The 16894-nt window shown below is 26.6% G+C and overlaps 1 protein-coding gene across 1 annotated transcript; it reads right to left on the bottom strand.

The window, feature by feature from the left end:
* Nucleotides 1–12742: 12742 nt before the first annotated feature.
* LOC111288013 (silicon efflux transporter LSI2-like) lies at nt 12743–15427 on the bottom strand. The gene is made up of 4 exons (XM_089746385.1): nt 15362–15427; nt 13647–14819; nt 13358–13547; nt 12743–13234 (listed from the first exon to the last, which is right to left on the bottom strand). The coding sequence occupies exons 2-4, from the start codon at nt 14772–14774 to the stop codon at nt 12972–12974; spliced, it is 1581 nt and encodes a 526-aa protein (XP_089602511.1). The 5' UTR covers nt 14775–14819; nt 15362–15427; the 3' UTR covers nt 12743–12971.
* Nucleotides 15428–16894: the final 1467 nt, after the last annotated feature.

Below are 16894 nucleotides of genomic sequence, written 5' to 3'. Positions count from 1 at the left end.
AACTAATCTACTATTAAATTATCATTGATTTACAACCAAGTTATCACTTATTTACAACTAAATAATTTTATTAGTGATTTACTAGTATAATTTTAGTTATTTACTACTAAGTTATTAATAATTTACTACTAAATTATCAATGATTTATTATTATGCTATTATATATTTACTATTATATTATCATTGATTTAGTACTTAATTTTTTAATTATTTACTATAAAGTTATAAAAAATGTATTACTAAATTATCTATGATTCATTATCAAATTATCACTGAATTATATTAAATTATTCATAATTTGCTATTAAGTTATTGATGAGTTACTATTAATTTATATTAATTTACTTTTAAGTTTGATGATTAATTACTAAATTACCATTGATTTATTATTAAGTTATTTATGATTTTCTACTAAATTTATTGATTAATTACTATTAAACTAAATTTTATTTACTGTTAAGTTATTATTAATTTATTATTAAGTTGATTTAATACTATTGTTATCAATAATTAACTACTAAGTTATCACTTTCTTTTTTGTTAAACTATCTTTGATTTACTAATATGTTGTGCATTTACAACTATGAAATGTGGTGTTTAAAATTTCAACTAACAATATATGAGATAATTGTTTGTTTATACTTCATTTAAAGTTAGATTTTTTTTACTAAATTTTTTTAATAGCTTCATGAAAATTTTATCCTAGCCCCCCATGATTAAAATTCTGACTTCATTTTTGTTAATAGTCAGGGTTTATCCATAGCAACTTCAAATACAAAATATATATATATATATACATTAATAATGGATAATTAAATTATTATCGATTTATTACTGTATTGTTAGTGATTTATTACTAAATTATCAATGATTTATTACTAAATTATATATGATTTACTAATAATTTATGAATTATTTATCATTAAAATGAGTTATCATTAAATTATGAATGATTTACAATTAAATTATTAATAATTTACTGTTAAGTTATTAATAATTTATTATAAAATTATAACTAATTTATTAGTAATTTATCGATAATTTACTACAAAATTACCAATGGTAACTAATTTACTACTAAATTATTATCAATTTATAACTAAGTTATTATTGATTTACTACTAAGTTATTAATAATTTACTACTAAATTATCAATGTTTACTATTATATTATTATATTTTTCTTACTCTGTTATCATTGATTTACTACTTAATTTTTGATTATTTACTATAAAATTTCTAATGATTTACTACTAAATTATCCATAATTCATTACCAAGTTATTTATCACTAATTTATATTAAATTATTCTTAATTTATTATTAAGTTATTGTTGATTAATTATTAAGTTATCGATGATTTATTATTAAGTTATATTGATTTACTTTTATGTTTCTAATGAGTAGATACTAAATTATCAATTATTTATTACTAAGTTATCATTGATTTACTATTAAATTATTTATGATTAACTCTTAACAATTAATTACTATTTATTTGAAACTGATTTATTATTAAATTATCACAATTTACTATTAAGTTATCATTAATTTATTACTAAGCTATCAATGATTAACTACTAAGTTATTACTTATTTTTATTAAGATATCTTTGATTTATTATTATATTGTTATGCATTTATAACTATATTATAAATAATTTACTACTCAGTTTTTATGTATATGTTATTATGTTTTTATTGATTTGCTATTAAGTTATCAATTATTGACTATTAAATTACAATTCATTTACTATTAAATTATTACTAATTTACTACTAAGTTACATATAATTTACTATTAAGTTATTAATAATTACTACTAAATTATAGTGATTACTTTTAAGTTTTTGATAATTAATTACTAAGTTACCAATTATTTACTAATATTTTGTTACTGATTAGCATGTATTCAAAAAGAAAGCAACTACAATGTATGTTACATGATATAATTTGTAAGAGAGAGAAAGAAAGAAAAAAAATTCAAGTATAAACGACTTGAAAAGCAATGAATAAATGTTCTTAACTTGCTGTCTATAGTTTAACATGTAATAATAAATTTAAATCATAGCTTTTTATACTAATGCAAGTATCAACACTAAATTAAATAAATATATACAATATATTTTAAGTCAATATTTTTAAGATATTCTTTAAATTTTTTAATTCACGATAAAATGGTACATATTAAAATAAGTTTTATTGATGATTTGATTAAGTGGCTAGTGTATTTATGTATTTTTATTCCTGTTACTGAAATACAATTGCATATAAAATATTGAAATTTAAAGTATTCTATCAACAATGAAAGTAATAACCTTTGCTTTATATTTCTATCTTTAAGTATATAATTTTTGGAAAAAATTTTTGTTATATATGATGAAAGTAATGAGAAAAAATTTATTAAATAAAATTTACAAAAAAAAAAAATAGATACAAAATTTAAAACATATTAAGTTTACAATAATTGCTTTCATGTATTAAGTTTATAATAATTACTTTTGCGTTTTTCTTAAAAAATTTCTTCAATTAAATGAAAAAATAATATATTTCTAATTGTTGCTTCTCTTTTATTACCATATTCAAAATTACTTTCTTGATATTTTGATATCTACCAACTTCTTCATTTGGAAAAGGTAAATAATACTTTAAGGGTCATAACAACTCAAATAATATTTAATTTTATATTATCTTCTTAAATAAGTATAAACTATAATATTTCTTTCAAATAAAATATTTCGGTGGTTTCTTTCAATCCATATAACAATAATTTCATAAGCAAGTGAATGATTATAAACTAATTTATCTAAATTAATATTTTTGTAATACAAATTTCAAAATTCTTAAAAGAAGATATATCATTTAATCTTTACAAGACTTAGGTATAGGGGTTTTTCTTCTAAAATTGTCATTAGTATTCTCATAACTTTTGTATTTTAAATTTTCATTGTGTCATATCCTCATTTTATTTTAAAATTTATTAACATGTCATACAAGAATAATTAAAAATAATATGGATTAATCAACTTAAACTTGAAACAATTCAAAACTTAAATTGAATATAAATAAAATTTTTACTCATTTTAAATTTAAATTAAAGTTAATTGAAGTTAATATAATGCTTTTAATTATAAGAATGAACTAACTTGACTCAATTTCAATTGATTTTAAAAAATTAACAACATAATAGTTATTTAAAACCTAAAATAATTGAATATAACTAAAATTCGAATTGAAAGAGTAACTGAATTAGAATTCAAAATTTCTTATTCATCTTCAATAACAATTTAAAAGTTCTTTATCTAAGTTTTTTTATTTCATCTCAAATGTCTTATGTTTATTGCCTTTGTGGTTGAATTAATTAATTAATTTTTAAGAATATTTCTAAAGTAAAATTGCAATTATAAGTAATTAAGTATATTATTATTTTTTATTTAGATTTAAGATGATTTGAATCTAGTTTTTCAAACAAAGATAAGTATACACAAATTATTGAGTCAAATTTGCCAAGTGCATAAGTGAATAATTGAGTATACTACCAATAAAAATAGATAATAAATCATGACTTAATCTAATTGATCATTGATCTTAAGTTTAAAACTCTACTCAAAATTAAGAGAATTCAAAATTCAAAATGATTGAAATGCTAAATATACAATTAAATAAAGATTTATCAAATGAATTTTGCTAATACATACCCTTAAATCACTTTTAAATTTAGTTAAACTATAATCTATAATAATATTTTTATATTAAATATAGTAGTGTTAATTAATTTAATGAATTTCAATCCTTTTGAACTAATATTATCTAATATGGTAATCTTAAAAATTTTGATACAACAATTAATAATCTTCAACTAATATAATGAAGAAAATGAAAGGGTGTCATAACGTAAAGATCTGTGAATCTATCACTAGATATAGATTTTAAGAGTCACCATAAATTTCTTTTGTTTAGATGTGATTGGTTACATGACTAAACTTGTTTCATTTTAAAAAAGAGTTCTAAGTTTGACTTAAGTATCTTTAAATGATAAATTTTAGTCTATGAAATCATATTTAAGTTGGGACTATGATTATGCATGAGGAATGTTATAATATCCTCACAGTGCCCATAAAAAAAGATGATACCAGTTTGATTTTAGATTATCGAAGCTTTTATACAATTTTATAATTTATCAAATAATTTAAAAATTAAAAATTAATCTCAAAATTACTCAAATAGTTTCGTAATATTTAATTTGAAATTTAAATCCCCTAATAATTTGATAAGATTCATAATAAAAATATTCACAGTGCCCATAAAAAAAGATGATACCAGTTTGATTTTAGATTATCGAAGCCTTTATACAATTTTATAATTTATCAAATAATTTAAAAATTAAAAATTAATCTCAAAATTACTCAAATAGTTTCGTAATATTTAATTTGAAATTTAAATCCCCTAATAATTTGATAAGATTCATAATCAAAATATTTTTTAAAAATCCATAAAAATCCTTCAATAATTTAGTAGGACATCATGAATTAATTTTCAAAAAAAAATTATTATTATTATTATTTTTTTATATATTTTAAAACATCAAATAAATAATACATAATAACATAAGATATATAAAAACAGAAAAAATAAAAATCTTATACCAATTCTTGGATCCAATCCAAATTGAAGGCCAACAGATTGAACTTGAATGGCCTAAATTTAATTTGATCAACCTAGACATGAGGGGATTGGATGACCTAGGCTTATGATTGGGCTTGACTTTCCATTGCGCAGGCTGGAAAAAGGTGTAGATTGAGCCAGACCCAAAGTGGGTCTCCAAGCACGGGCCGAATGAGCTGGGTTCTTTTAGCCCCCAGAAAACGGCACCGTTTTTCGTTTTCCAAAATTAGCTTAGTCCTTTTATGTTACCTCCCTTGGTTTTCTCCTTTCTTTCCCTAATGGAACCCAGAAACCAATTAAAAAACACCACCATTCCGCCATCGATTTCGCCGCCTTTCTGCCTCACTGCCAGCATCAAAACTCCACTCTTCTTCTTTCCTCTTTAGCTTTTCTTCTTCTCCTTACTAGATGAACAACACAATCAAAGCTGAGACCGACCGGATACTGAACCCAGATCCCAGAAACTCAAAAAAGTCATAGACCAATGCCTCGGCTACTTACTAGCAGCACCGGTCTCTTCCTTCTGCTTATTTCTTTTTTTTTTTTTCTCTAAAACACTGAGAACAAAACCAGAATCTGATTGAAGACTGCTGCCTTTTCCTTTTGGCAGATTTTCAAGAAACCTTCTGCAATTGCCTAAATTAGCCGCCTGCCTTCACTAACCCAGACAGCCTTCTTCCTTTCTTCCAACAATATCCAAAAAAGTAAAACCCAAGTCGAGACTTCAAAGAAGAATTCCCTACCCAAAAATTTCTTTTTCCTTTTTCCTTTTTGCTGTTTGCGTTTGATTGTAGCTATTTTCTGATGATTGTGTATTGTAGATTGAGGTCATCAATCAAAGGTCTTTGGATGGATTTGGTTTTGCTGTTAAAATCGATTTTTTTGGGTTGTCAGGTTTACGGCTTATTGACTGGATATTTAGGCTTTGAATGCAAATTCTGTCTTTGGTTGATTTTTGTTTCTTGCTCATTGGTTGATGCCTGATTTGCAAACTTGATTTTTGCTCGTCTTGTTCTGCTTCTATTGGTTGGTTTCAGATTTACTGGGAATGAAGTGTGTTTTCCAGGTTTTGGCTTTCTTGCTGATCTGTGTTGTTTGTCAGCTTGGTTTTGGGCTGATGAGCGGGAAATTTCAAGTTTAGACATAATGAGGCAGGTGATGGTGGTTTCGGGACTGGATTGTGGGGATAGAGGAGATGGTATTAGGTTCAACCATAGGGCTTAGTGAAGGCTCGGCTGGCTTGTGGGCAGTTGGGATTTTCTGTGAATAATTTCCCCTCTCTTTATTTTGCCAATTAACTCTTTTATAGGAATCAATCCCATTTCAATTTTGACAAATTTTAATATTAACAGGATCTTTTGTAATTTTTCCTTTCTCATGAAGATTGAGATCAAAGTATTTCCATAATTGATTCAACCATTAAACCACAAAATCGGATCTTAGATTCTCATAATTGAGATCTTCAACCATTAAACCACAATATCAAATCTTTGGTTCTTTGAATTGAAATCTTCAAATTCTCACATTTTTTTTTTTTTATTTTTGACATTTTTTACTTTTCCTTTGACCAATCACAAAATTAAACAAAATTAAACAAAATTAAAATTAAGATTAAAAATTAAATAAAAATCCAAATAAACTAAATCCAAATTTTTGCATTAAGGCCGAAATTCATTCCAATAAATTTTCAAACAAAATTAAGTGTTTACAATGAATATACAATGCTAAAGAAATTTAGAATCAATACATTTATATATTTTTCATTAAAACATTATATAGCACTAACATTATTTGTCATATGAAAAAAATAGATATATGTATAACTAATGAATTTTCTGTTTTTTTTTTTCTTATGATAATCTTCCATTAGTGTTTCTATCATATGTTTATAATTGTACATTCTACTAATTGAAAGTTTAATTTTTTTTATTTGAAAATTTTTATTATACATAAGTTTTTATTATATAAAAAATATTAAAAGACATTATTTTTAAAATTAAAATAACATAAAATAAAATAAAATTTTAACCTTCCAACTTGCCATGTTTTCTTCTTAAGAAAATTTCAATTCTTATAATAACAAACTTTTTATATATCACCTATATATTTTATAATGATTTCATTTTCAATATTAACAACATAAATTTTCTTGAACGAATGGAATTTTAGTTTAAAAGATTGTTTCAATGAATTTTGTTACACTTTAAAAGAATTAACCAAAAATAATTAATCTTATTTTATTTGATAATTCTCTACTTAAAATAGTTCACGTTAGGTCATTCAACCACCAAAATGACCTAAAAAATCAAGCAATTTAATACAATTGAGAAAGACTAAATCCTTTTGAGATAGAAATTAATCAAGATATTAATTCTTATGACAATTTAGTTCTAAGCTATTGATAGTTTCACTGCCTCCTAAATCATTTAATTCTACGATGGAGAGTCTAATTGAAGTGTACAAGGTGTTCAATAAATTACATAGTACTAATTGTTGGTGGAAGATCTGCAAGTTATTTGCATTTGTTTTTATATTAATTTTTATTCATTGAAATAACAATTATAAAATTCTAAAAGAAAAAAGTATAAAAAAAAATTAATTATAGAGGTCAAGCCAAACTATAAGAATGATATATATTAAAAAATTATTTCAAGAGACTAAAACAATTTAATTATGTTATCAATGATCAACTCATAACATACAAATAATAAAATCATTAACATACATATATTGTTAGCAAATCAATTAAAAAACTTAAAAGGCAAAAATAAAAGAAAATAAATATGCTTCAATAAATTAATTATGATTATCTTCAATTAATTTATTTCTCAATATAATTACATGTGCAATTGTATTCACAACTATAAAGAAACAAACTCCATATAATTGTCTTATTCTTATACATATTAATAAGTTTTGATCTCAATCTATTTGTATTTTTATTTGAAATGAAAATCATATTTTGTGTCTTTAATAGGAGTCTACTTATAAAAAGAATGTGTAATAATAAAAAAATTCATTTAAATTGAAATTTGTAAAATTACTAATGGTTTTTAATTAATCACTTGTAACATTTTTAAAATTAAAATTTTATTAAGAGTATTTTGGTTAATTTTTTAAATATTTTTTTAGCTTAATTATAAAAAAAGTATAATAATAAAATTTTTTTATTTAAATTAAATTTTATAAAAATTTAATGCGAGTATTTTAATCTATCGTTCTTAACACTTTTGAAATTAAAATCTTAAAATTTTAGGTAGTTTAATTTTACATAAATTCTATTTTTTATTTTAATTTATTGAAATTAATTTTAAATTAATTTAAAAAATTTATATATTTAAAAATAAATTTATTAATTTTAAAATTTATAAAAATATATAAATTGATCACTTTTAACACTTTTAAAATTTACACACATATAAATGTGTGTGATATATATATATGTATATATACACACGTACAAATATATATTGCATCTAGCAGAAGTGAAATCACATTTTTCCAATAAAATTTTTTTTAGCGAACTCGATTAATCGCATTCATTAATAAAAAAAAGTAAATCAGGAATTTTCATATCTGATTCTCTCTTTCTCCTTCATTTTTTTAAAGAAAAGTTACCGTCTCAATCATCCTTGTAATAGCACTGATCACGTTGAAATTAATGTACAAGAATTCACCAGTGTCGTACAAAAGAATGGGGTTTATCTATTCATTGCGTTTAGGGAAGGAAAAAAAATTCGTATCCGACGGGTTTCGATTTGATCCGATTTTTTAAGATCGGTTTTTTTTTTTAAAAATTAGAGATCGGATCGGGTAGCATGAAGATAAAATCGGGGTCGGATCGAGATCGGGTTTTAGGTAAACCCGACCCGATATATATATAAAAATAAAATTTTTAATTAATTTTTTAATTATATATATTTATATAATGATATTTTTAAATATTTATATTTAAAAAATAATATTTTATTAATTTCAGATCGAATCGAATCGGATACGATTGATATAATGTCGGGTCGGATTCGAGTTCGAATATGAAAAAACAAAAAAAATTTCGAATAAGATCGAGTTCGAATTTTTTAAACATTAAATCGGATCAGGTTCGGGGCGAGCAAAACCCGCTCCGAACCCGGTCTGTCAACTCTAATTGCGTTGCGTAACACAATTGACAAGAGACGTTGATTAAATTCAAACCGGACTCCGTTGCCCAAATTCTCTATCCGGATTTGCACTTTGGGTGGATCGGCTCAGTTTTCGAGTTGCCAGTTACAACCTACCCAGTGTAGCAAGAAATGTGCAGCTGTAGCAGTCACAGTTGGAGACTAGGGAAGACAGACATTTGTCGAAGGGAATTTCTTCTACGCAGATTAGTTACGCCAATAATTTAAGTTCACAAACACCGAAGGACAGGACAGAGACAACTCTAACATTCTCAAGTTCACAACTCTAAGGACTAAGGACCAAACCTAAACAGCGGCCAATTTTATAATCTTTTGTATTTTGTATTTATTTTTTGTCTTAGTCGAACACAGCCAGATCACTACTTTTGTTTAACTTCGGTAAGATATCATTAGATATTGCTTAATTATATTTGTAAAGGTGTTTGATGTGCATGTCATGCTATGATTAATCGTACAAGTCAACAATTAAGTTTCATTATTAAGATTAGATTATTTGTATATGCAAATAAGTTTTTATTTCAAATAAAAAATTAATTTATATAAATAATTTTTTAGATATAAATTAAATGTTAAAAGTTTATTTAGATATAAATTAAATACTAAAAAAATTTATTTTGATGTAAATTAAAGATTAAATACTCATTTAAATGTAATAACAATAAAGTGATAATTTTTCAAGACCTTTTTGTTGTTTTACCCTTAATTTAACTATAATAGTTAGAAGTGATAAAGCATTTACGTATGTTAAAATTAGAACTACACTATGTGAGTGAATTGCTTTTTCTTCAATCTTTTATTATTTTTAATATATTTATTATTATTTGAATGTAGAAATAAAGATATACTTGAATATAAATAAAAATAAAGATTTATTTAAAAAAAATAAAATATAAAAATTCATTTAAATAAAATAATAAAATAAAAAAATTCTTTAATATTTTACTCGTAAACATATAATAATTAGATGCATGCATTCAAAATAATAATAATAATAAAAAATAAACGTATAGATAATAATAAAATAGTCTTAAATTTTGTCGTTCGCATCAACATGCATCTCTTTTCAAGCATGCATGTGTTACGAGTTGAGATTTAAGCTTCTAATTCGCATGACATCGGGACCCGAACATCCACTCATCTGGGGTCTCAGATCAGCCTAATCATCACGGTTCACACCTTTGTGAGATATTGTCCGCTCTGACTCCCTTGACCTCACAAGACAGAGATGGTGTGAACCCTTTTATACCACAGTGACCCTCCTATTATGTTCGATATGGGATTCAAGACTCTTCTTTAGGTCCATGACATTTTCTCCCACCCAACCTTGTGACGTCCTCGTCATGGAGGCTGGTCACCTTGCCTACCTCTATCGAATCGCTTGGCGTGGATCAAACGATTTAGGGCTAGCTCTGATACCACTTGTCACGATCGAGATTTAAGCTCTGAACCCGTGTGGCTTCGGGACCCAGGCATCCATTCATCCGATGTCTCAAATCAACCTAACCGTCACGGTTCACACCCTTGTGAGGTATTGTCCACTCTAGTCCCATTGGCCTCGCAAGGCAGAGGTAGTGTGAACCCTTTTATACCCTAGTGACCCTCCTATTATGTTCGATGTGAGATTCAGGACTCTTCCTTAGGTCCGTGACATTCTCTCCCACCCAACCTTGTGATGCCCTCGTTACAGAGGCTGACGACCCTGCCTACCTCTCTCGAGGTACCTTTTATAGGACAAAACCGTGAGATCAGGGAAGTCAGAGTGGATAATACCTCACAAGGGTGTGAACCGTAACAGGAAGGCTGATCTGGGACACCGGATGAGTGCATGTCAGGATCTCGAAGTCGCACGAGTTCGAAGCTTAAGTCTCGACCCGTGACACATGCATCACCACCATTATTATTGGCTTTTCGGCAAGGGGGAACACTTAGATAAAGGTTTTTACATTAAATTCATAAATTTTTTTATTAAAAATAATTAAATTAAAATAAAAATTAAAAAATTTTATTGCAAAAATTAAGTATATAAAATTTGAAAAAATTAAAAAAAATTTGATATATATTCTTAAATAAACATTTTCAATAAAAATATTAATAAAATTAATTTATAATTGCATAAATATAAATCGAATTTGAATTATAAATAATATTTTTAAAATTTTTTTATGTATTATTAATTTTTTTATTAAATTCTATCAATTTATTAAATTTAATTTTTTATTAAAATTTTATTAAATTTTTTTTAAAATTTTTTTTTATAAATCTTACCTACAAATTAAATTGAATGTGAGTTTTGTCTCTCAGCTAAGAGTCTGGGACCATTAATATCAAAGTGAACGATGACAAAACTTGCTGAAAGAAAGCAACAATGACGTGGGAAAACGTATGCATATGCTCCATCGAATAAGGAAAATTGCCCATGCAACGTGCAAGTAGTGCCAATTAAATCGATTTTCAAGGCCAAAAGTAGGACCAAGAATTCAACAGTGAAAATTCTCTAAAATCAAATAATGGCTCGTTTAAAGTAAATTAAGTTTATGAATTGTGTTTTCTTATGAAAAATCTACATTGTACAATGTAATAGAAAATAATAATTTTAATTGTACGATATTAGTTGACAATGTATTTATATATGTACAAGACAAAAGATCAATCTACACATTATAAAACTATTTTAATTTTATATTTTTTAATCATTAATTGTAATAAATTTAAAAAATTAAATTAAATTATTTTTTATTTTTATTTGTATCTCTCTTAACTTAAATTTATTAAAATCAATATTTTAAAAAATGTAAAATTAAAAAATTTTATATTGTGCAAGTTTTTGTGTGTAATATTACATATGGTAAATTACATAAATATATTTTATGATTAAATATAATTTGAGTTTACCTCATAAGATTTAAAAAGTGATACTTAATTATCCTGAGATATATATCCATGTCATTCTGTTACTTTTTATTAACGTTATTAATGACAAATCAAACAAATCCTAGCTCTTTCTCCAATTTTGTTTTTGTTTGTTATTTCTCATATTCAAACTTTAAAAAAATAGCGTGGAAGCATAGATATTTCTTTATAATCTTCAACAAAGGGGGTTTATCTGGAGCAAAGAACAACCGAAACGACTTTCCTTTATCCCTTTTTTTAAAGTAAAATGCAATAATAATCATCATCATCTACAATAACAACAACAACTCCAACAAAAACATAAACCTATTTGTCAAAATCTTGAATTTTTTTTTTTTTTTTAGTAAAAGAAGAAATAAAAGAAAAAACTTTGAATATTCTTGTTGATTTGTGAGCTTTTCTGATATGGGTTGATGGCCGAATCAAGAAATAATAAGAGAAAATCATCATTTGGGTAATGTTCTTTAATCAATAATCATCATCATCATTAACAATAACAAGAACCCCAACAAAAACACATACTCATTTGTCAAAATCTTGAATTTTTTTTTTTGTAAAAGAAAGAAAAAAAAGAAAAAAATTTGAATTTTCTTGTTGATTTGCAAGCTTTTTTGATATGAGTTGATGGCGGAATCAAGAAACAATAAGGCAAAATCACATCTAGGTCTATATTTTTGATCAATAATCATCATCATCATCATCTAACAACAACAAGAATCCCAACAAAAACACATACCTATTTGTCAAAATCTTGAATTTTTTTTTTAAAAAGAAGAAAAAAAAGAAAAAAATTTGAATTTTTTTTATTGATTTGTGAGCTTTTCTAATCTGAGTCGATGACAAAATTAGGAAATAATAAGGTAAAATCATCATCTAGGTCAATGTTCTTCAATCGATTGTTTAAGATGCATGCGATCATAGTAAAATCCAATTCTTTCAAAGTTCATCTTCTTCTCAACAATCCATCGTCTCTTAATAAAGTAGTTACCATTTCCAAAATTTATAATTCAATTGATTCCGTCAAAGATAAGAGTATTCTTGTCATTTTATAATAGACGGCATATAAAGAATATTACAAAATGACATATATACATATTCTAGGGTGATTAAATGTTACTTTTAGGGTGATTAAATGTCACTTTTTAAACTTCAAGAGGCAAACTCAAATGGTGTTTAACTATTTATGTAATTGACCCTATTATATATTATGTTTAATAATTTAGCTTATCATAAATGCCAAACCAATAGCTGTAACTACAAGAGTGGAAGGGATTCCAAATTGAAGGTGTTTCCAGAAAGATAAGTTGCAGCCAAGTGGAGCATGGCGAGCTTGTTCACACACGATCAAGTTAGCAGCTGATCCAAGAAGTGATAGGTTCCCAGCTACAGTGCTGACCCAAGCTAAAATAAGCCATGCCTTCTTCTCATGGGTTGCAGAAATAGCATTTGCTGATGCTGCCACGGGTACTCCAAGCAAAAGAACTGTTTGAGAAAAAGAAAAGAAAAGAAAACATAAGCATGTTTAATTCATGACTGAGCAAACCTCCCAATGTTTGTTTTTACGTTTTACAGCCTGAATATATCTTTCTGTAAACATCACCATACCAGCTGGTACGTTGGAAACCAAATTTGAGAGGACAAGTATGACGATGGCAAGAACTGCTATCCCGAAAACATTATTGATCTTTGCATATGGCTTCACCAAGTCCCACACAGTGCTTGGGATTCCAGTCCTGTTAAAGCCATCCATTGTTGTAAACATTCCGCAGAAGAATATTAAAAGCGGATATGATACCTGGTCAAGGAAATTTAAGAAGAAACCACGTCAGAGAAACGATAGAGAAGCAAAAGATGTAACAACAATATTCTAGTAGCAGATATATAATTTTACTACCTTTTTTAGGCAAGGCTGAGCATCCCTAAAATCAAGAAATATAAGAACGACTGCAGCGGTGATTGCAGTCCCGGACATATTAAGACCCATAAGCATAGAAATCATCATTCCGAAGGTAACAAGGTACACACATGGTTTCCACATCGTCCTTTTCCACCTTTTGGTGTAGTTTTCCTTCCCTTCTGATTTTGATGACTCCACAGACGATGCAGCCTCCACTCTATATTGCTTGTTTGATAGAAGTGGAACTTCCTCACTCCTCTCTGAAGGATCAACATTTGTCACGGTTATCATTAATGAACTTGACTCGAGAGCATTGTTAGATACGATCTGGATCATTTCATTTTCAGTAGAACTCGCTCCGTTTCTAATTGTGTGAACATGAGCTGTGTTTTCATCCTGAGAGTTTAATGATGAAGACAGTGACATCGTGGCTCGTGAAAATAAATTAGTAATTGCATTTTCATCTGCTACTTCTTTTCCAATTGCATCTTCTTCATCTTTCTGAATAAATAACAACCTCCAATACATGCACAGAAGAAGTAAAGCATTCACAACCAGTCCCACAAGCATTGCGGGTAGAATTCCAATAAGAAACTCCTCAAAGGAAATTTTGCTCGTAACTGCTATAACCAGGTTTTGGGGGTTTCCAATTGGAGTTGCTGCAGACCCGATATTTGCACTTGTGGCAAGAGCAAGCAGGAATGGAAGAGGGGGTAGATTATGTTGCCTTGCAATTTTAAGCACAAATTCTGTCAAAATCATACAAGTGGTATCATTGGTGAAAAGAGCACTTGAAATGGCAGAAATCAGGCAAATTCGACAAAGTAAGTCCTTAGGTCCCATACTCTTCCATGAAAGCAACTTCCCCAAATATTTGAACATGTCTGCACTTTCAAGATATATACTAACAACCATTGTTCCAAATAGAAGACCAAGGATTGGGAGATCAATTGCAGCATAAGCTTCATCTGGAGTCATGACTCTGAATAAAACCATAAGCATGGCTCCTAGTATGGAGCCCGCAGTTCTCCCTATTGGCATAAATGGAACTGAAGGAAAAACTACAAATACCCAGAAGGTTGCAAAGGCAATGGAGCCTAGAACCATATTAGCTGGAGAAGCCATGTACTTTTTTCTTAGCTCAATAAAAATGCTCTTCTAGCGATCGACCTAGAAATTTTCGAACTTTCAGAATCTTATTCAGGAGAAATTCCAGCACATATGCATGAAGTTTAAACCTAAAAATCTTGTTTATTGGAACTCTAGCTATTTAGATTACTACTATATATACAGTTTATACAATCAGAAACTAGCTGCTTTTAACATACCCCAAAGAAAACATGAAACAAAATGAGGGAAAAAAGCTACAAAAACGAATAGTTCAGCTTTTTTCAATATAAAATGCTTCTTTCATGGTCATTTGCGTTAGATATGCTCCCAATTCATGTGTCAAGCGATCAAAATAAAACAGAAACCTAAAAATGATCAGACATAATGGAAAGTTTTCAAGCAAGACAGAAGAGCCCTTGGTTCGTCTATCTTGAAATCTGCTATATTCAATGAACTGTTGATTAGCCCAAACCTCAAACCGTGTTAATTCAAATGCAATAACACAATCATGAATATATGCATACATCAATCATTCTGTCTTAGAAAAATCTACAAATTGTGACTATTTCTCTCAAAAACAAAATTAAGCACTTTATACTCACCTTAGGACAATGTTCAACCTTCTAGTTAAAGACATTTAGAGCGTCTAGGGCTTTACAATTTATAAGACTAGTACTGTTCAAGGGTAGAATTTTAGGCAACTTAATATATCAAAGAAACTTCCCATGACTTGCCCTGGCCAGTCCACTGCTAATTGGTCAATACGCGCATAAAGCATGTAAATGTAATTCCTCTTTGCCAAACGTACGGATAACGAAAAAGGTAGGATATGGTCACTATCGAGCCTTCAATGAAGAGAGATTAAAGAGTTCCATATTTATAAAATTATGATAAAAAATAAAATAATATTATAAATATAATTAAATTAAATAAATATTGAGATATATATATATATATATTTACACATATTAATTTTTTAAAAAAATTCAAATAAAATTTTTAAATAAAGAGATAAGAATACATTATTATTTTGATTACATACGTTGCAATATGTAAACCAACCATATCAGCGGTAACCGACCTTTTGCAAAGGAAAGCAAAGTTTTGTTTAAACTTGTTACAAAAGCAAACAAAATGTTTTGTCAAACTTTTTGGGTAGTATTTTTTTCATATTGACTTTAATACCATATTGATTAATTGAAGATTAAGACAGAAGTGACTTTTTTTTTTTTTTTTTGAAATTAAGAGAGAAGAGAGTTGAATCTTAAATCTTAACTTAAGGAAAGTAACCGGAAAATAACCTTGGAAAAATAAAAATAAAAATAATAATTTTTAAAAATATATTTGCTTAAGGTTCGAACATTTTGGAAGAAAAAAATTGAAAAATTTTAATACATCTATAATTAATATGAACTAATAGTTAATTAGCTATACAATAAATGTTATATTTTGCAACAAAAATTTATGTTATGTTGTAAATAATTGTGCTACAAAAAGTATTTGTAACAATTTATATATATATTTTTTTGTTACAAAAATAGTTTGCAATATCTATTATAGCATAAAACTTTTTATGTTGGAAAAAAATATTATACAAATTTTTGTAAGGTGAACTGTTGTAAAATGCATCACCAACAATTTTGTATATATTTTTGCTTTAAAATATAACTAGTACTAGTCTATTACAGCATAACCCATTTTATGTTGTGAAAAATATATATTTTGTAACATTTATACAAATTACTTCAAAAACTTTTTGTTTCTAATTAGGAAATTTCTTGTACTTTGCAGAGCTTTAGTGTGTTTCTTGCTAAATAGGAAATTTGATTTTTCCTATGTGATCACTTTCAAGTTTAGTCAAGAATCTCAAAGATCCTTAGTTTCCTAGCTATTACTCCATAAGTAATGTTTGATTTTGCTTCTAAGTTTTGTTATGACTTTAATCTAAGATAAAACAAAAAAAAAAAGTTACATTCATTTGAACTTTAACAATTCTGAAACTTCTTGGAAATGAACATTTGACTATTAATAAGCTCATCGAAAACCACACTTCTCTAATTCTTTTACTTTTCTTCAAGGTTCATTAGTCTAGTGTTGTCCTAAAATGTAAAGTCTAGCCATATGTTTTGTAGCTT

This window comes from Durio zibethinus, chromosome 17 (assembly GCF_047325235.1).
Source record: "Durio zibethinus cultivar Kanyao isolate XHJ-2024 chromosome 17, ASM4732523v1, whole genome shotgun sequence".
Lineage (NCBI taxonomy): Eukaryota > Viridiplantae > Streptophyta > Magnoliopsida > Malvales > Malvaceae > Durio > Durio zibethinus.
Note: the sequence above shows the minus strand (reverse complement) of the source record. Positions and strands in the feature narration are given on the sequence as shown.

Bases quoted from the DNA above. Each gene is read 5' to 3' on its own strand.
- LOC111288013 (XM_089746385.1), bottom strand. From the start codon at position 14,774: ATGGCTTCTCCAGCTAATATGGTTCTAGGCTCCATTGCCTTTGCAACC. The intron at 13,548-13,646 runs GTAGTAAAATTA...TTCCTTGACCAG, and splicing joins CTCAGCCTTGCCTAAAAAAG to GTATCATATCCGCTTTTAAT. The intron at 13,235-13,357 runs GTATGGTGATGT...TTTCTCAAACAG, and splicing joins GGTTTCCAACGTACCAGCTG to TTCTTTTGCTTGGAGTACCC.